Raw genomic sequence first — 20,379 nt, forward strand, 5'->3', positions numbered from 1 at the left:
CCAGTTTATTTCATATTTCCAACGGGAATATTTTGTCACTGTTTAATGCCCGATGTTTGACCTAACCAAAGCAGTGATAGACTTGATTATTCTGATATTATTTGCTACAAAGTTGACCAAAATAGATTTTGGGGCAATAAATCTGCATATTTGTTTCTGGTAGCAGATCCCAGATCTGGAATGACCAACGCAAGGATTTCACGCTGATTGGGGAAGCTGATGTTGAACTTAGAAATGTTCCTGTTACAGTCTGAAATAAAATACAGAAACATGCTGGACACATTCATCAGGTTAGGCAGCATCTGTGTAAAGAGAAAGAGAATGCCCCATGTCATTTTCCCTAAGAAATGGGGCCTCTCCAACTGTCTGCAACTGAATAATTAGTTGTTTTCTCTCTTGAGCAAAACAACAAACTACTGGAAGAACTCAGCAGGTCAGGCAGCATCCATGAAGGGAGGTCGACAGGAAACATTTCAGGTCGGGACCCTTTTTCTGAATGATGGAGTAGAGGGGAGATAGCCCTCTACTGAATGAAAAGGGTGAGGGAAAGGTGTGGGGCAAGGGTTGGCAAGTGACAGATGGATTGAGGCTATGGAGCAGTTGATCGGCAGATGAGGTAGGAAAATCACGGAGAATGTCTTCTCTCTTTCCCCGTTCTGACAGAGTCTTTGACCTTCAACCTTAACTCTGTTTCTTTTTGCACAGATACTGCCTGCCTGCTGAATGTTGTAAACATTTTCTACTTTATATGCCGTTTGCCATGAGATGTCATGCCTGAAAAGATTGTTTTATGTTGTGCAGGTTTGTACAGAAGAGTTCAAGGAATTTGTCAGAAAACTGAGAGAAAAATTCAGCTCCACGATAGGATCTGGAAACATTGTTATTCCCGATACACTGCAGGAATTGTTTGTCAGGTGCGATGCCCTTCAAAGGCTGATTTTCTGAAATCATGATGTACTAGTATTTTATTTTAATAATCCAGCACTGTCTATGTTATGTTCCTTGCACAACTGCAAGCACCACATTTATAAAGTTTTGAGAGATTGTGAGTGAATGCCTTAGGTTTTAATTGTATATAGAATCATTAATTCTAAACTTAAGAATAGTTTTCTGATCACTTACTAAGTTTAACTTCCATCTACATATAAATAGTTCTCTTAGGGACGGCACAGTGGTGCAGCGGTAGAGTTGGCACCTTGTAGTGCCAGAAACCAGGGTTTGATCCTGATTACAGGTTCTGTCTGTATGGAGTTTGTACGTTCTCCCTGTGATGATGTGGCTTTTTCTCCAGGTACTCCAATAGACAATAGACAATAGGTGCAGGAGGAGGCCATTCGGCCCTTCGAGCCAGCATCGCCATTCAATGTGATCATGGCTGATCATTCTCAATCAGTACCCCTCCAGGTTCCTCCCACACTCCAAAGCCGTACAGGTTTGTAGATTAATGGCTTCAGTAAGATTGCACATTATCCCTAGTGTGTAGGGCAGTGCTAGTGTACGGGTGATTGCTTGTCAGCACGGACTCGGTGGGCCAATGGGCTTGTTTCCGCACTGTAGCTCTAAAGTCTAAAGAAAAGTCTAATATGCAGGGAGTGGAGGTATAAGTGGGATAACTTAGTACTAGCATGAATGGATGTGTAGGAAGGAACTGCAGGTGCTGGTTTAAACCGAAGATAGACACAAAAAGCTGGAGTAATTCAGCGGGACAGGCAGCATCTCTGGAGAGAAAGGAATGGAGAGAGCTGAAATGTCACCCATTCCTTCTCTCCAAAGATGCTGCCTGTCCCGCTGAATTACTCCAGCTTTTTGTGTCTAGCATGAATGGATGGTCCGCTAAAACTTGGTGCGTTGTATATTTTAGTCAATCCATCAATTGACATTTCACATTGGGAACAGATGTCATATTGTACATTTTTGTAACAGTTTAACTTCTTCTTGTTCTAACATTTCAAAATAACGTAACACATTTGGAACATTGCCATTACGTTCATAAATTCACATAAGCAAGTAAATTGCAAAGCACACTCATTGGCAAATATATTAGAAACTGTAATTGGACAGAGTTGACCACATTCCTTCTACACTGAGTTCTTGGCATCAATTAATTCAATCTATGAGACTTGCTCACATGGCATGTGATGGTTTCCATGTTGATCCGAGCAGGGAGACTTACGAACAAGAATTCTACTCTCGGATGAGGACACACCTAAAAATAGTAAGGGAAAGGAATGTGTAAGCCTGGGTGGGGGGGGTGTAAGAGAACAATAAGGACTTTTGTATTCATCTGTCAAATATATACCATGCTTCATTGAAGTTTTATTATTTTGAACAGATTTAAAATACTGGTCGTTGGGGAAGAAGGGAATGAAGACCAAAAGCATGATGTCATAAAAAAGTAACTTATCTATGATTTTTATCTCCGTTTTCACAGATTGGGTTTAGACTTTAAAGTATTGGCAATCAGTCATTGACTGAAAATTATCATGGATAATTGATGAAGGTTAATTTCCCTAATTTCAAGTAATCCCTGCATTCCCTCTCCCTCTTCCCCACCCTAGTCGTCCTACTAGTTCCCCTGTTTGCATCCTTGTATCCCTTTGTTATCACCTCTTCCCCAACCAATTATGGGCTCCACCCTTCCATCGTCATCTGTTGCCGGCCCTGCTTTTTTCTTGCCTCCAGTTCCCTCCCCTCTACTTTCACTCTGAAGAAGGGTCCTGACCCAAAACATCACCAATCTTTTTCCCCCAGAGATACTGCCTGACCAGCTGTGTTATTCGAGCAATTTCCGTCTATTTTATGGATGTGACAAGCTTAGGTGGGTATCTTGGTCAGCAAGGACGAATTGGGCCAAAGGGCCTGTTTCATGTTGTATGACCGTTTGATTCTAAAAGATTCCTGCAATCAATTCACGGGTTTTATTTCCTGGCCCACACAGACAATCAACTTATAAAGCGCAGGGAAAGGTACGGTCAGGGAAGGTGCTTTTGATCTGAAATCCCTCCTCTCTTACAGCTCAAAAACATTGGAATAGATTTATATGTCTGGAGAGAGTCGTAGAACCATAAAGCACCAAAGCAGACCTTTACCCTAACCCGTCCATGCCAACCAAGATGCCCATCTAAACTAATATAATTTGTCGGCATTTGAAGCATATCCCTCTTTTTTCAATCCATGTACCTGTCCAAATGTCTTTTAAATATTGTTATTATACTTGCCTCAACCACTTCCTCTGTCAGCTCGTTCCATAAACATTCCACCTTCCATGTGCAAAACATTGTCCCTCAGGTTCCTATGAAATAATACCCCTCTCACCTTAAACATGCTTTTGAGCTTTTATTTCCCCAACCCTGGGGGGAAAAAAAAGACGTGTCATAAATAGCAAACTTTCTCAGTCCTTCCTACCTACCTTTCATTCTGTAACTTTGTAGCTTGTGATTCAAGTGTTTGCAGAATTTCCTATTAAAATGATGCTTGTTTCTGCTTCCACCACGCTTTTAGGCAGCAGCTTCCAAAGCTGCTTCCCTTTGCGTGGATCTTTCAGAATCATGGTCATACAACATGAAACAAGCCCTTTGGCCCAATTCGTTGATGCTGACCAAGACTAAGCCTGAAATATCCAAAATAGACACAAAATGTTGGAGTGACTCAACTCTTCTGTGGTTTAATATCTTCAAAACAATGCCCCTTGATTGTCCAGCAAAGGAAGTATGTCAACCTCTTCCATCTTGTTTAAGTCTTTTTACTTTATGTTGTTAGCCCCCTCTGAAACAACGTCAGCCTATTCAGTCTGAAGAAGGGTCTCAACTCGAAACGTCACCCATCTATGTTCTCCAGAGATGTTGCCTGACCCGCTGAGTTACTCCAGCACTTTGTGTCCTTCAGCTTAATCAGTCTATACAGAGCTATAATCCACCATCCCTGAGGCAATCACTTTGTAAACATCCTCGGCACCTCTCTAACCAGCTCGACAGTCTTCTCCAACAATCGTAGATCTCCCCCATTTCCCTCTCCCCCATTGACTTCAGCACAAATAAAATCTGTGATCTATGTTTAACAAATTAATAATTCACTCTTGCTCATTTTATTGTCATATAATATTGAGCTATTGCGGTGCAGTGGCAGAACTGCTGCCTCACAGTGACAAACAAACGGGTTGAACTCGGGTGCTGTCTGTACAGAGTTTGCACGTTCTCCCTGCGACTGCATGGATTTTCTCCGGGTGCTCCGGTTTCCTCCCACACTCCAAAGCCACACAGGTTTGTCGGTTAATTGGCTTTAGTAAATAAACAATGTAATTTGTCCCTAGTGTGTATGACAGTGTTAGTGTACGGGGTGATCGCTGGTAGGCGCGGACTCGGTGGGCCGTAGGGCCCGTTTCCGCGCCGTATCTCTAAAGTCTATCATGGTCATGCAGCCCATCAAGCCCGCCCAGTCTTCCAGCAAGGTCATGGTGAATCTTAACCTCATCTATACTTTTTCTGTACCATCCCATTCCCAGCAATTTCTCTGAAAGACCAAAAATCTCATCTCAGCTTTAAATATGTTCAGTGATTCGTTCTCCACAAGAATTTGGTGCAATATTCCATGGATTCACGACTCTGAAAGAAGGAATTCCAACGAATTTCTGTGTTCAACAGGTAGTTCCTGTTCCATTCCCCCAGGCAGGAAACATTTATTTTCCTTTTAGTTGGTCTGAAGTCTCGGAGAAAGCATTTTGCCTTATCTGCATCTTTTAGAGCTGGCGTAATAAGACTAATTGAATTTTAAGAGATGCAGTAGCAGGAAAATTTGGAGAGTTTAGCGGATAGCAATTGATAGGCAAAACCAGCAATCCTTTTCCAGGTCCAACTGATAAATACTTAGTCTGAAGAAGGGTCTCGATCCTAAACGTCACCCATTCCTTCTCTCCTGAGATGCTGCCTGACCCGCTGAGTTACTCCAGCATTTTGTGATACCTTCGATTTGTACCAGCATCTGCAGTTATGTTCCTATAATACTTAGTGTGGATATCATGTCTATCAAAAATCTGAAGTTTTCTTTTTTTTCCTTTTGTAGCATTGACGATATTCATTATATGGTTCTGCAAAATTTTATTCAGAGCACCCTGGCTCTATCCGATACACAGATGAAATCATGCCAGTCCTTTCAGGTATTTATGTATCTCGAGTTACGAAATCCATTGCAATCCATTAGATTAGTGCTTTTTTAATAAACCTTTCAATTAAAAATCTGCCCTTTTGTTTGGCCAGGCCATGATTTTAAGTAAGATGATTTTAAATTAGATTTTAAGTAAGATGTATAAAATCATGAGAGGAATGGATTGGGTAGATGCACAGAATCTCTTGCCCAGAGTAGGGGAATCGAGGACCAGAGGACATAGGTTCAAGGTGAAGGGGAAAAGATTTAAAATAGGAATCTGAGGGGTAACTTTTTCACACAAAGGAACAAAGGTGTGTATGGAACAAGCTGCCAGAGGAGGTAGTTGAGGCTGGGACTATCCCAACATTTAAGAAGCAGTTAGACAGGTACATGGATAGGACAAATATGGAGGGATATGGATCAAGCGCAGGCAGGTGGGACTAGTGTAGCTGGGACATGTTGGCCGGTGTGGGCAATCTGGGCCGAAGGGCCTGTTTCCACACTATCACTTTATGACACTATGAAAAGGAAACCACTCCACCTGCCCTTGTATTGAAATGTGGCCTGATTCTGCAGCAGTAACACAGCAATGTTTCCCGTCCTTGATTCCAAGTTTCTCTACCAGTTTCATTGTCCAAGAAATCTTTTGAACTGTTGTCAATTTCAGCTACTTGAGTCTGCATAAAATATGCTAAATATCTATATTTTCTGGTTTAGTTGATTTTTCTAAGGGTTTATTAATTGCCATTCAGCAAACGCGCTGAACATTTAAAAATAATGATAGGTCTTATAGTAGGGTTGGCACAGTGGCACAGCTGGTAGAGCCACTGCCTCATAGCACCAGAGACACTGAATCGATCCTGACCTCGGGTGCTATCTGTGTGGAGTTTGCACGTTCTCCTGCGACTGTGTGGGTTTTCTCACACATCATGTGCAGAATTGCAGGTTAATTGCCCTCTGAAAATTGCCCCTAATCTGTAGGGAGTGGATGAGAAAGTGGGATAACATAGAACTAGCGTGAATGGCGATCGATGGTCGATGTGGACGGTGGGCTGAAGGGCCTGTTTCCAAGCTGTATCTTTCAATCAGTCAATTTCTTCACAGAAATATTTCGAAGAATGGCTCATTTTAAATGCTTAGTATTTCTACTTTAATTATACATGCATTTGGTTTGATTTTTAAACAGTTACCTAAAACATTTACTGTGCATTTGCCAGCTGGCTCATTGCGCAAATACTTTGATGTGATTACCTGCAAGCAGGAGCAAATAAAGGATGATAAGGCAGAATAAATCTGTCAAAAATCACCCTTCACTAATGCATTCAAGGCAATGATTCTGTTGTAAGTAACTTTAAAATCTGTTTTAGTCAGGAGGGAGTGTGAGTTTTTTTGTAAAATATGCTTTATTTCCCCAGACATTCCATCTTTATAAGCAATACAAGGATGACATCCTCGTGAGGGTGTTCCTCGAGTTCCAACAGCGGAGCTTGGTAAACCGACGCAGAGTCAGTAAAGCATTGGGGCCAAAGAAGAGCAGGGCCTTGCCCTTTGCATCAATGTCCTATCAGTTGTCACAGACATACTACAGGTACGTGGTGGGACTTTTTCAGTTGTGAACATTGTAGCTGCAAAAATCAGTCCGTTTTCAGAGTTTAGTTTAGTGATTTACAGCGTGGAAACGAGCCCTCCGGCCCACCGAGTCCATGCCGACCAGTGATTCATGCACACTAACACTATCCTGCACACACTAAGCACAATTTACAATTTTACCAAGCCAATTAACCTACAAACCTGTATGTCTCTGGAATGTGGAGGAAACCAGAGATCCTGGAGAAAACCCGCGCAGGTCACAGGGAGTACATACAAACATCCAACCTCCGTACAGACAGTAGCCATAGTCAGGATCGAACCTGGGTTTCTGGCGCTGTAAGGCAACAACTACCGCCGTGCCACCCAAGATAGTGTAGACATGCACGGTGCTGATTGTGCGTTTGGCACCTATTCACTAAGCAGCCAGTGGCAATTAGATTTGTCACAACGGCCTAAAGATCTTGTCATGAAGGCACACAACACAGAAACAACTGTTCTCACCAAATCCATGCCGCCTATCAAGTGCCCATTTGCACTATTTTCAGATTAGGAAGAGGGGGAGGTGCAACGAGACCTGGGTGTCCTTGTACATCAGTCACTGCAAGTAAGCATGCAGGTACAGCAGGCAGTGAAGAAAGCAAATAGCATGATGGCCTTCATAGTGAGAGGATGGACACAAAAAGCTGGAGTAACTCAGCGGGACAGGCAGCATTTCTGGAGAGAAGGAATGGGTGACGTTTCGGGTGGAGACACTTCTTCAGACTGGTTAGGGATAAGGGAAACGAGAGATATAGACGGTGATGTGGAGAGATAAAGAATAATGAATGAATGATATGCAAAAAAGTAACGATGATAAAGGAAACAGGCCATTGTTAGCTGTTTGTAGGGTGAAAATGAGAAGCTAGTGCGACTTGGGTGGGGGAGGGATAGAGAGAGAGAGAGGGAATGCTGGGGCTACCTGAAGTGAGAGAAATCAATATTCATACCACTGGGCTGTAAGCTGTTCCTCCAATTTGCATTTAGCCTCACTCGCCTGACAATGGAGGAGACCGAGGACTGAAAGGTCTGTGTAGGAATGGGAAGGAGAATTAAAGTGTCCAGCAACCGGGAGATCAGTTGGTTCAGGCGGGCTGAGTGAAGGTGTTCCGCCAAACGATCACCCAGTCTGCTTTTGGTCTCGTCGGTGTATAAGAGTCCACATCTTGAACAACGGATACAGTAGATGAGGTTGGAGGAGGTTCAAGTGAACCTCTGCCTAACCTGAAAGAACTGTTGCGGTCCCTGGACAGAGTCGAGGGAGGAGGTATAGCGATAGGTGTTGCATCTTCCGCGGTTCCAGGGGAAGGTACCTGGGGAGGGGGTGGTTTGGGTGGGAAGGGATGAGTTAACCAGGGAGTTGCAGAGGGAATGGTCTCTGCGGATGGCGGAAAGGGGTGGAGATGGGAAAATGTGGCTAGTGGTGGGATCCCGTTGGAGATGGTGGAAATTTCGAGAGGATTTGAGTATAGGAGCAAGGAGGTCCCACTGCAGTTGTACAGGGCCCTGGCGAGACCACATCTAGAGTATTGTGTGCAATTTTGGTCTCCTAATTTGAGGAAGGACATTCTTTCTATTGAGGGAGTGCAGTGTAGGTTCACCAGGTTAATTTCCGGGATGGCGGGACTGACATATGATGAAAGAATGGATCGACTGGGCTTATATTCACTGGAATTTAGAAGAATGAGAGGGGATCCTATAGAAACATATTAAATTCTTAGGGATTGGACAGGCTAGATGCAGGAAAAATGTTCCCGATGTTGGGGGAGTCCAGAACCAGGCTTCACAGTTTAAGAATATGGGGTAGGCCATTTAGTACCTAGATGAGGAAAAACCTTTTTCACCCAGAGAGTTGTGACTCTGTGGAATTCTCTGCAACAGAAGGCAGTGGAGGCCCTTCACTGGATCTTTTTAAGAGAGAATTAGATATAGCTCTTAGGGCTAATGGAATCGAGGGATATGGGGAGAAAGCAGGAACGGGGTACTGATTTTGGATGATCAGCCATGATCATATTGAATGGCAGCGCTGGCTCAAAGTTCGAATGTCCTACTCCTGCACCCATTTTCTATGTTTCTATGCACTAACATTATTTAGAAACAAGGAACTGCAGATGCTGGTTTACAGAAAAAGGACACAAAGTGTGGGAGTAACTCTGCGAGTCAGGCACTATCTCTGGTGAACATTGGTAGGTGACATGTGTAGGAAGGAACTGCAGATGCTGGTTTAAACCGAAGATAGACATAAAAAGTTGGAGTAACTCAGCGAGTCAGACAGCATCTCTGAATAGGAGACGTTTCGGGTCAAGACCCCTCTTCAGACTGAGTCGGTGGAAAGGGAAATGAGAAATATAGATGGTGATATAGAGAGATATAGGTGTGTTTTGAAACTGCATTGACCTTTCCTCAGAAGGCTTAGGAGGTTCAGCATGCCACCAACAACTTTCACCAACTTCTACAGATGCGCCATAAAAAGCATTTTATCAGGATGCGTCACAACATGGTTTGGGAACAGCTCCATTCACGACGGCAAGAAATTGCAGGAAATTGTGGATGCATCCCAGACCGTCACACAAACCAGCCTCCCTTCCAGAGTCTCCACGTCTACATAATTTCCATGACGAGTGGGAGAATCTAGGACCTGAGGGCATAGCCTCAGAATAAAAGGACACACCTTTGGAAAGGGGATGAGGAGGAATTTCTTTAGCCAGAGTTTGGTGAATCTGTGGAATTCATTGCCACATACAGTAGAGGCCATCATTACAGGCAGAGATTGACATGTTCTTAATTAGTAAGGGGGTCAAGGGATATGGGGAGAAGGCAGGTGAATGGGGTTGAGAGGGAAAGATTGATCAGCCATGATTGAATGGCGGAGTAGGCGCGATGGGCCGAAGGGCCTACTTTGCTTCTATGACATGAACTTATGAAAGACAGTTTCAGTGTTTTCGTGTGTCAATGATGTGCAGTACTGTTTTTATTCTGCATTCTCAGAACTCTTAAACATGATGTAATATTTCCTGTGGATGATTTATTCCAGGAACTTCGTCTGGCGTTTTCCAAGTAATATATGTTCTGAATCGTATAAGTTTTTACAAAAGCTGAAGACTGCAGGAATGGAGGACCTCCCCAACATCTTCTCCTTCCAGGATAAGGATGCACCAGTTGAGACTGACATGCTCACATACCCTCTGGATGGAAATGGTGGCTGCTGTGTGGCCACAGTGTCTTTGTTTATCCTCGGACTGTTGTCTTTCCACGTCTCAATCCCCGAGCAGATTGTGGTTGTGGACAGTACGCTGGTAGACAATGAAGTTATTAAAAGGTACGGGCGTACGGTTTTCATAAGGTGTAGGAGTAGAATTAGGCCGTTCGGCCCATCAAGTCTACTCCGCCATTCAATCATGGCTGATCTATCAACCCCATTCTCCTGCCTTCTCCCCATAATTCTTGACACCTGTACTAATCAAGAAGCTATCTATATTTGCCTTAAAAATACCCACTGACAGCCTCCACAGCCTTCTGTGGCAAAGAATTCTACAGATTCACCACACTCTGACTAAATTCACCCACTTCATGGATACTTCCCCAAGTTTGTATATCTTTATAAATCCCACTCTCATTTATAGAGCCAGACAGCATTCCATTATATCCACCACCTTGTGTGAAAACGTTTCCTATTAAATCTTTCCCCTCTCACCTTCAAACTGGTAAAAGATTACAATGGAAATATCTTAATCTTTTGCTTTCTATTATTAGTATTGTGCACACTCTTGTTTTCTACCGTGTTGAAAATTTCAGATGAAGGAGGAATGAACTGGTACATCATGCCGTGTACATTGAGTATGTCCAGACCCCACAGCTTATCATCAGTAGAACACTTCTCGTGCTTTAGCTCAGCTGGAATACTTTGAGCTTTCAAATAATTAACCTTGCTTTAATATGTTTTAGGCACAAAGTGCCAGAGTAACTCAGGCAGCATCTCTGGAGAACATGGATAGGTAACGATTCGGGTCGGAACTTTTATTCAAACTGGAATTAGTCTTAACACTGACCAGACTGAAGAAAGGTCCCCACACGAAACGTCAGCTATCCATGTTCATCCAGGGATGCTGCCTGATCCACTTAGTTACTACAGCGCTTTGTGTTTTTACTTTTGTAAACCAACATCTGCAGTTCCTTGCCTCTACATTCTTCATATGTTTTAGGTTGGGGAAGGAAGGTTTAGATGACGATGAGGAAGATGACTTGGAAGATGTTGGAAGTAAGCCCAAATTTGAAGTGAAGGCACCTCAGGCCTCGCATACTAACTACTTACTGATGAGAGGGTACTACGCACCGGGCATTGTGAGCACACGCAACCTTAATCCAAATGACAACATCGTGGTGAACTCCTGTCGGGTGAGGCTAAAAGTCCGTTCAACGCCAGCGCAAGGAAGCTTGAGCACCCGTGGTGGTGAGTCAGTAAGCTTCACAATGCTATTTCTTGTACTACCATAACAATTGAACCTCTCAGTTTGAATTATTTTGCATCCAAGTTTACACATTTTTTTGTAATTGATTATTTGTTGCTTCTGTTACTCTCCGGTCAAACTAGTTCAACTTTTCATCATGTGACACACACACACACAGTCACTGTCCAAACTCACTCTGAAGGAATAGCTGTTGATTGGATTGATTGAAAGACAGCATGAAAACAGGTCCCACGGCCCATCGAGAACACGCCGACCATTTCACCTGTTCTATGTTATCCCTCTTTCGCATCCACTTCCTACACACTAGGAACAATTTGCAATTAACTTACAAACCCATACGTCTTTGGTATGTGGGAGGAAAGCAGAGCAGCCAGAAGAAACCCAGACATGAGACCAATTTTTGTTCATCCTTGTATAAATTGCCAGGGAAGGGCACCAGTGTCTATGGAACCAGATCACAGGGACCTACGGTCGTGGCTTTAATCTTCCTAGTGTTTGGAGGGAGGAAACTTCTCCTTCAGGATGTTGAACGATTAGGGCCGGCACGGTGGAACAGCGGGAGAGTTGCTGCCTGACAGTGCCAGAGACCTGGGTTCGATACTGACTACAGGTGTTGTCTGTGTGGAGTTTATACGTTCTCCCTGTGACCGTGTGGGTTTTCTCCGGGTGCTTCGGTTTCCTCCCACACTCCAAAGATGTGCAGGTTTGTAGGTTAATTAGATTTTGTTGATTTTAAATTGACCCTAGTGTAGCTCCTAGTGTATGAGGTTATCGCTGGTTGGCACGGACCTGTTTGTACGCTGTATCTCTAAAGTCTATAAGATTTGGAAGGTGATTAGCTAGTTTATATAAATTATTGCCACTGATATCGGTAAATCAATCGCATTATACCACAATTTATTAACAAAGATATTTACAGGAAAGATCGTGGTGCTTTTTATTTTGTTGCCGCAGTTTGCAGTGATATTTCTAATTATAATTTAGTCGTTGTTGTCAATACTTCTCTTTCTTTGACTGTTTTGACACATGCAATTATATCTGAAATGTCCAACCTCCTCCTTTCTCCTGATGCAGATCCAGCTGCTTTCTTTGAGGCAGCCTCAGGACCAGATGCTCTTCCTCCGACATTCACAAAGGTGCTGAAGCCCAGCTCTTACGAGTACGGAGGGGAGAACGTTCAAAAGCGCTTTGTGGACGAGCTCGGGTACAGTCCCGAGGATCTGACTGCCGTGCAGGAAATCTCCAGTGCGATCGAAGCCTGTTCCACCTTTGGGATGGAGATAACAAAACTAGTGCAACAATTTGTTCAGTACGAAGAGGTGGTGAATGCAAGGACCAAGACATTGAAGCAATACCTGCAGGTTTGTCAGAGTCAGAGAGTCTTTTTCATTTAGTTTAGAGACACAGCTCGGAAACAGGCACTTCGGCCCATCGAGTCCACGTCGACTAGCGGTCCCTGCACACTATGCTACACGCACTAGGGATAATTTACAATTAAACCAAGCGATTTAGCCTACAAACCTGTACGTTTGGTTTAGTTTAGAGATACAGCACAGAAATAAGCCCTTCTGCCCTCCAAGTCTGCGCCGACCAGTGATCCCTGCACACTAACGTTATCCTACACACACTAGAGACAATTTACAATTGTACCAAGCCATTTGGAGTGTGGGAGAAAACCGAAGATCCTGGAGAAAACTCACGCAGGTCACGGGGAGAACGTACAAACTCCATACAGACAAGCACCTGTAGTCAGGATCCGATCCAGGTTTCTGGTGCTGCAAGGCAACAACTCAACTGCTGCACCACCATGCCACCTTTTTAGAGTCTTACAGTGTGGAAACAGGCCCTTTCACCCAACGTGCCCACACCAGCCAGCACGTCCCATCTTACCTGTCTGCATTTGGCCCATGTGTTTGTCTTTACCACAAAATATTTATAAACAATTCCTGGGTAATCAAATGTAATTTAATTTAAATCGTAATGATCTGTAAATGAGTCCACTAAATGGTTTAGTTAAGATAACCTCTACATTTATTTTAATTTAGTAATATTTGCTATTTGTTAAAAATATATAATACTATTATTTGCTTTCAAGCCATTTGAGTTCGTGGCCACTGTATGCTGATTGTAAGCTATCTTTTCCTGAAAATGAACTGATTTTTGGGACTGAAACTAAACTTGTGGTCCAGTATAAATAAGGACCAGTCTCGCTACCGGCTGACAAACCTTTTGTTGACTCAATTTTAGCACTGTGTTGTGTGCAGATCTGGTAATCCTACCTAAGGAAGGATGAACAAAGGAAGAGAGAGATTGGGTGAAGGGAACCGAAGATAGACACAAAATGCTGAACTAACTCAGCAGGTCAGGCAGCATCTCTCGATAGATGGAATAGGTGACGTTTTGGGTCGGAACCCTTCTTCAGTCTAATGAAGGGTTCCATCCCAAAACGTCACCTATTCCTTTTCTCCAGAGATGCTGCCTGACCTGCTGAGTTACTGCAGTATTTTGCATCTATCTTTGGTCTAACCTGCATCTGCAGTTCCTTCCTACGCATTAGGTGAGCGGAATCCCGAATTCCTAAATGGTAGGGCACTAATGGAGCATTGAAGAACAGATCAAATAATTGCAGAAATTCTTTGCTATTTACAATGTGTTGGAGTTGCTTTTCATTTGTAGTTTGTTAAATGTGAACGGCGATTTTGCAGTTGGCTTGAAGAGGTTTGCTTCTGATTTGCAGGATTTGACGGCGTTGGACCAGATCGTAGTGGTCGGCAGCTCAGCAGCACGGGTGGTGGCGATAACACATGCTCATCCCTGGCTGCTTCATCCATTCCGTGTCTGGAAAAAAAGTGGAGAGAAGTCTGTGTCTCACAGTTCACCTGAGGTGGGGTCCAAAAGCAGCTGTGAAATAAGCCCTTCAGAATCTGACACAAGAGACATTCAGGCCAGTGAGCACACTGACACGCATCAGAAGAGTATAAAGTCTGATTTTAGTTTGATCGTTGCAAAGGACGGTGTTGAAGAGCACAGTTCGGAGTCCACAACTGCAGAGGATGTCTGTGTAAGTCGTGTATGTACAGTGGCTGCAAATAGGAAAAGAACCATTGAGGAAATTGAAGCTGGAAACATTGACCGTGAGCGTCCTTGTAAAAGGTCTTCTCAGGACAGTGACTCTTCTGAACTAAGGAGGGATTCCTCGAATCGGGACAGTCCAGACAGCATATCAGGTGAAACAAGAATGAAACTCTCCCAGCACCAGTTCCCTTCTACCTCGTCACTAGGAGCTAATCTTGTCAAATACCCAGATTTGCAGAGTGAGCCTGGAAGTCCAGGTTCTGAACAAGATGGGAACAGAGATGAAAGTTGTGAGGGGTCTAACTCTTCGCTTGATGTTAACGGTCTGAGGGATAGGGGCCAACAAGGTCCCCAGTTGGTGCAAGAAGATGCACAAGTGGAGAGCACAGTGAGTGAGGGAAACACTGAAGCAACACATCCTGTGCCTGGGCACGTTCTCAAAGGCGATATATCTGTGGTGAATTCAGGGGAGGATTCACAGCATGGTGAAAATCCTCACATGAGCCCGAGGCGGGACAAATCAGAACTTCAGGAGGAAGGTAATTGGAGTCTATAGAATGTGCATCAGGGTAACTATACAGTACATGATCACTTTGCAGCATTAGGTGGTGTTATTTTAAACTCGTCTGATTTTTTAAATTTTAATTAGTTATCCTTTGTACCTCTATTTAGTAGTAAACTGTCCTGTGCAAAGTTTGGCTTGGGAACGCTCTTTAAATATTTACATACACACCACCCTTTGTGTGAAAAAGGAACCTCTCAGGTTCCTATTAAATCTTTCCCCCCTCAGCTTAAACCTATGTCCTCTGGTTCTTGAATCCCCTACTCTGGGCAAGAGACTCTACCCGATCTATTCCTCTCATGATTTTGTACACTTCAAGGATTCAATGATTCTGTAAGATCAGCCCTCATCCCCCTGCGCTCCAAGGAATAGAGTCCTGGTCAGCTCAACCTCTCCCTATAGTTCAGGCCATCGAGTCCTGGCAACATCCTCGTAAATCTTCTCTGCACCCCTTCCAGCTTGAAACCAGAGGTTTGAGATAATGATCTAGAGATGAGTTCAAACCATGCCACAGTGGCTGGTAAATTTAAATGCAATCAGTGCAATAAATCTGCAATTAAAAATAATAAAATATCGGAAACATTTTAAAAGAATAACACATCTGAGAGACAGAGAATCTGAAATGTGAAAAAATTAAACATCTGAAATAAATGCAAAAGAAAAAATAAGCTGGCATTTGTTCAAAATGGCAAAACATTTTCATATCCCTCACCCTTCCTAGCTTTATCACTATTTCCACGCATGGAGTCTTAAGTTGTTTTCTCTCCTCCAGTCTTTTCCAGAGTAATAGGTATGCTTAATACCTGGCTTAATTAATAAAGGTTGTGGAGTTGGGGAAAATCAAAGATGTGATCTTCATGTTGAAAACATTTGATTCTGCTCTGTACAAGTTAAAGTTGCCTTTAACCTTTCACTGCAGGGGATTCAGTCAAGGAGAATGTGAAGATAGAAGGTATCCTGCAAAGCGAATCAGACAAGTAAGTGTTTAACATTATAACACTTCAACACATTAATCGAAGTAGGGAATTTTCAATCTGCAATTTGAGATTATGCAATAATGAAGTCTGTTTTTATGGATTCGTTTAGAGATACAGCGCGGAAATAGGCCCTTCGTCCCACCGAGTCCGCACCAACCAGCCAGTGATCACCATACACTAGCACTATCCTACATACTAGGGACAATTTATAATTTTTACCAAATTCAGTTAACTTACAAACCTGCAAGTCTTTGGAATGTGGGAGGAAACCGGAGCACCCGGGGAAAACCCACGCAGTAATGGGAATAGCGTACCAACACCGTACAGACAGCACCCATAGTCAGGATGAAACCTGGGTCTCTGGTGCTGTAAGGCAGCAACTCTACCGCTGCGCCACTGTGCCGTCTCATTATACACAAGATCACGCAGCATTTTGATTAAATTGCAAAAAACACAAAGAGCTGGAGTAACTCAGCGGGTCTGGTAACATCTCTGGAGAACAGGGATAGGAGACGTTTCGGGTCCAGATATATACAAACTGGTGCTGCAATTTTCATACTGAAGAAGGGATCCGACCCGAAACGTTGCCTTTCCCAGCTCTCCAGAGATGCTGACTGACCTTTGGAGTACTCCAGCACTTTGTTGTTTTTTGCTCATTGTGTTGGCAGTTTGTGTTCCCAGCATCTTCAGTTCCTTGTGTCTACTTGGTTAAATTGCATTTGGTTAGCTGGGACATATACAAGCAGGTCCTGTCATTTGTCAAATGAGGATACTTGCGTGACTGGAATGTGACCTGTTTCAGGAAACTAACATGTTGAAAAGAGTGTTCGCAGTTCCAAACCTGGAAACTGGGCCAATCTTGTCAGTCACACCGTTGATCCCTGGAAGAGGTGGAATCATTGGACATTGGCATTGGCCAGCAAGTTCCAGGTTACAGTACAACTCGATAACAACAACCAAAAGACCAATAGACCATCCACTGAATAGACGTTCAGTCACTCTACATTTCCATCCCCGACTAGGAAAGCCTTGAAGCCCACCATTTCTTCCTCGACCACAGAACCATCGTTCTGTACTTTTTCATACTTCTAGTTTCCCTCTCTCATGACTCTCAGTCTGAAGAAGGGTCTTGACCTAAAACGCCACCCATTCCATTCCTCCAGAGATGCTGCCTGTCCCGCTGAGTTACTCCAGCATTCTGTGTCTACAGCGTAAACAAGCATCTGCAGATCTTTCCTACACAACAGACCATCCAGGTTGGATGGGGATGCTGTGTTTGAAATGCCCTTGTTGAGGATTTAAAGTTCATAAAGCAAAGTGAAGTGGCAAAAGAGATTCCTGATTTTTTTTTTTAATGCCATTTTCATGAAGTAACCTCTTTCCTGGTTGAATCTTGCAGAGAATACGAGCAGATTAGTTTCTTCTGCCATCCCTGGAGAATTGTTGATGGGAGCCTGAATAAACCTGTGTGTAAAGGAATGATAGAAGCTGTGCTGTACCACATCATGGCAAAACCTGGCATCACAGAACAGAAACTAATAAGCTACTACAGTGCTGTTCTGCAGCCTGTGATTGTGATGGAGTTATTACAGGTGAGTTTTCTGTAGTGGTTTTCTGTTAGAGATCCAGCATGGAAACAGGCCCTTCAGCCAATCGAGTCCACGCCAACCATTGATCACCCGTACACTAGTTCTATGTTATCCCAATTTCGCATCCTACAGTCTAGGGACCATTTACAGAAGCCAATTAGCTTACAAACCTGTGGGGGGGGGGGTCAGGACCACACTCTAGCTGGTGAGAGGACGGTTCACTTGCCTGATAACTGCTGGGAAGAAACAGTCCCTGAATCTGAGGTATGGGTTTTCACACTTCTGTACCTCTTGCCTGATGAGAGAGGGGAGAAGAGGGAGTGACCGAGGTGAGACTGGTCCTTGGTAATGCTGGCAACCTTGCCATGGTAGTGCAAAGTGTAAATGTAGTTTCATTGCAAATATGAATATATTTTCTGGAGTTGGCATTCACTGTGTTGTGAGGTGGGAGATCCTCTATTCACTAGAAGATGGTTTGGTGGTTTAACCTGTTAAGCTCAGTGTAATATTGTCACCTCCTCAGTTATTTGATTAATGACAGCTCTGCTCTAGAAATAACACCACCTCTCGATGTTTTCAAGAGAGCGTTAGATATAGCTCTTGGGGCTAACGGCATCAGGTGATATGGGGAGAAGGCAGGAACGGGGTACTGATTATGGATGATCAGCCATGATCATATTGAATGGTGATGCTGGCTTGAAGGGCCAAATGGCCTACTCCGGCACCAATCTTCTATGTTTCTCTCATTACAAATGTTGAGAACATCGCTGTTGAGAGTGTTTTATTGCCATGTGTCCCAGACAGAACAATGAAATATAAATACACACACACACGCACCAATAATTGTACAAAAAGTCAAGACCAATGCCCCCAAGTCAATGTAGTTCAGAGGTTATTTGGAGGTTGTAAGGTGTAATAGCCTTATGGCTGTAGGGAAGAAGCTGTTCCCGAACCTGGACGTTACAGTTTTCAGGCTCCTGTATCTTCCTCCAAATGGCAGGAGTGAAATGAGTGTGTGGCCAGGGAGGTGTGGATCTCTGACGATGCTGCCTGCCTTTTTGAGGCAGCGACTCCTGTAGATTCCTTCGATGGTGGGGAAGTCAGTACCCGTGAGGGACTGGGCACTGTTCACCACTTTTTGCGGTTGTCTTCGCTTCTTGACGTTCAAGTTGCCGAACCAGGCCATGATGCAACCAGTCCCTATCTTCAGTTTACGGCATAGTGTTTACGGTCATATTGCAATAAAGATTTCTGCCTTACGTTACTGATGAGACACTGAACTTAGAATTTAAAAGATGGTGTTTCCCGACCTGAAATGTCTGCTCTCATTCCCAGGGTCTGGAAGCTGTTGGGTGCATCCAAAAACGCTACTTAACCAAAAGCAAGCCGGTGTCCTTGTTTTCCACTCCAACAGTTGTTTCCGAGATACAGGAGCACAAGTTGTCTGAGGCCAACACTATATTTTATGACCCAACCATCGACTGTGTGATAAAACTCAGCAGAGTCTTTCCACACGAATCAAACTGGAACAAGTGGATACAGTAACGTCACTGTTTGCCTTTGGTCTGCACGTGAAGAACGTCTCGGTAAATGCTGTGACTACTCCTGCACACAAGGTTTGCAAACTTGCATAACTATATTTATAGATCAGTTGATGATCCATTTAAGAGGACATTACCCTGGATTACTTCGAGAATGCAGAAATAAATCTTTTTACCAAAACTCTCAGACTGCGTTTTAGTTTGCAATCCACCTCTCAGCTTCCCCCCACCCCACCGAACTATCAATGTGAAGAAGGGTCCCAACCCAAATTGTTGCCTGTCCATGCCCTCCTGAGATGCTGCCTGACCCACGGTTACTCCAGAACTTTGTGTTTCCAGCACAAGATTACAGCATCTGCAGTTCCTTGTGTCTATCATTTTAATCCTATTGTATTCATTACAGAATGTTTGATTTAATGGAGTAAACCCTTGCTATAACAGACCACACGGTGGGGGGGAGATGGTCGATTGTCCACTGTAACCGCGTAAGGGGGTTGATATGTACAATACTATTGGAAAATGGCCAATAAACAGTGAAGGATGCAAAATACACAATAGCTTCGGGCGGCACGGTGGAGCCGCGGTAAAGTCGCTACCTTACACTGCCCGAGACCCGTGTTCGATCCGGACTATGGGTACTCCGTGTGGCCACGTTGGTTTCCCCCGGGTGCTCCGGTGGACTGGTTCTATTCTACACACTGAGTTGTCCCTGGTGTGTGGGGTGGAGGAGGGGGGGAGATCGTGTGTGGGTCTCTGGCGCTGTGGGGTAGCGGTTCTTCCAGCAGTTGAGCAGCAGGTCAGCACGTCTTTGCTGGTGGGGGGGGTGAGGGTAAACCCACACTGTAATAATGTCTTTGCAATGTGAGAAGATAGAACCTGTGCAGTAGATCTAACCTACACACTGAATTGCCCCTCGTGTGTAGGGTAGAACTAGTGTATGGGTGACCGCTGGTTGGCATGGACTCAAAATGGTTCAAAAACACCATTTGCTCCATCCACCTAGTGGTCATTCCGTGAAACAACGAACCCAAGTCTATGATAGATTTGTGTAAGAAAATAACACCAGATGCTGGTACAAATCAACGGTATTTATTCACAAAATGCTGGAGTAACTCAGCAGGTCAGGCAGCATCTCAGGAGAGAAGGAATGGGCGACGTTTCGGGTCGAGACCCTTCTTCGGACTCATGTCAAAATGTGGTCGTAGAGCAGGAGGGCAGGAGAAATCACCGAGGGGGAGCAGCGAGAGAGCATGTTGCTAAACTCTCGTCGAAGAGAGGAGGAGAACTTCTTCAAAGTGGACATACCTTGAGGAGAAATCGCAGTGGAGCAACAGGTAGTGTAAGAAAATAACTGCAGATGCTGGTGCAAATCGAAGGTATTTATTCACAAAATGCTGG

At 43.9% G+C, this 20,379-nt stretch overlaps 1 protein-coding gene across 1 annotated transcript in view; it reads left to right on the forward strand.

The window, feature by feature from the left end:
* gtf3c1 (general transcription factor IIIC subunit 1) overlaps positions 1–19,489 on the forward strand; it is a 77,381-nt gene extending 57,892 nt beyond the window's left edge. The window contains exons 27-37 of the mRNA XM_078418163.1: positions 802–914; positions 2,333–2,395; positions 5,059–5,152; positions 6,558–6,730; positions 9,803–10,087; positions 10,971–11,218; positions 12,312–12,598; positions 13,975–14,851; positions 15,794–15,851; positions 17,251–17,443; positions 18,776–19,489. Of these exons, the coding sequence (XP_078274289.1) occupies positions 802–914; positions 2,333–2,395; positions 5,059–5,152; positions 6,558–6,730; positions 9,803–10,087; positions 10,971–11,218; positions 12,312–12,598; positions 13,975–14,851; positions 15,794–15,851; positions 17,251–17,443; positions 18,776–18,985 (2,601 nt within the window). The 3' untranslated portion in view covers positions 18,986–19,489. The remainder of the gene's footprint in view (positions 1–801; positions 915–2,332; positions 2,396–5,058; positions 5,153–6,557; positions 6,731–9,802; positions 10,088–10,970; positions 11,219–12,311; positions 12,599–13,974; positions 14,852–15,793; positions 15,852–17,250; positions 17,444–18,775) is intronic.
* The last annotated feature ends 890 nt before the right edge of the window (positions 19,490–20,379 follow it).

This window comes from Rhinoraja longicauda, chromosome 21 (assembly GCF_053455715.1).
Source record: "Rhinoraja longicauda isolate Sanriku21f chromosome 21, sRhiLon1.1, whole genome shotgun sequence".
Taxonomy (NCBI): Eukaryota; Metazoa; Chordata; class Chondrichthyes; order Rajiformes; family Arhynchobatidae; genus Rhinoraja; species Rhinoraja longicauda.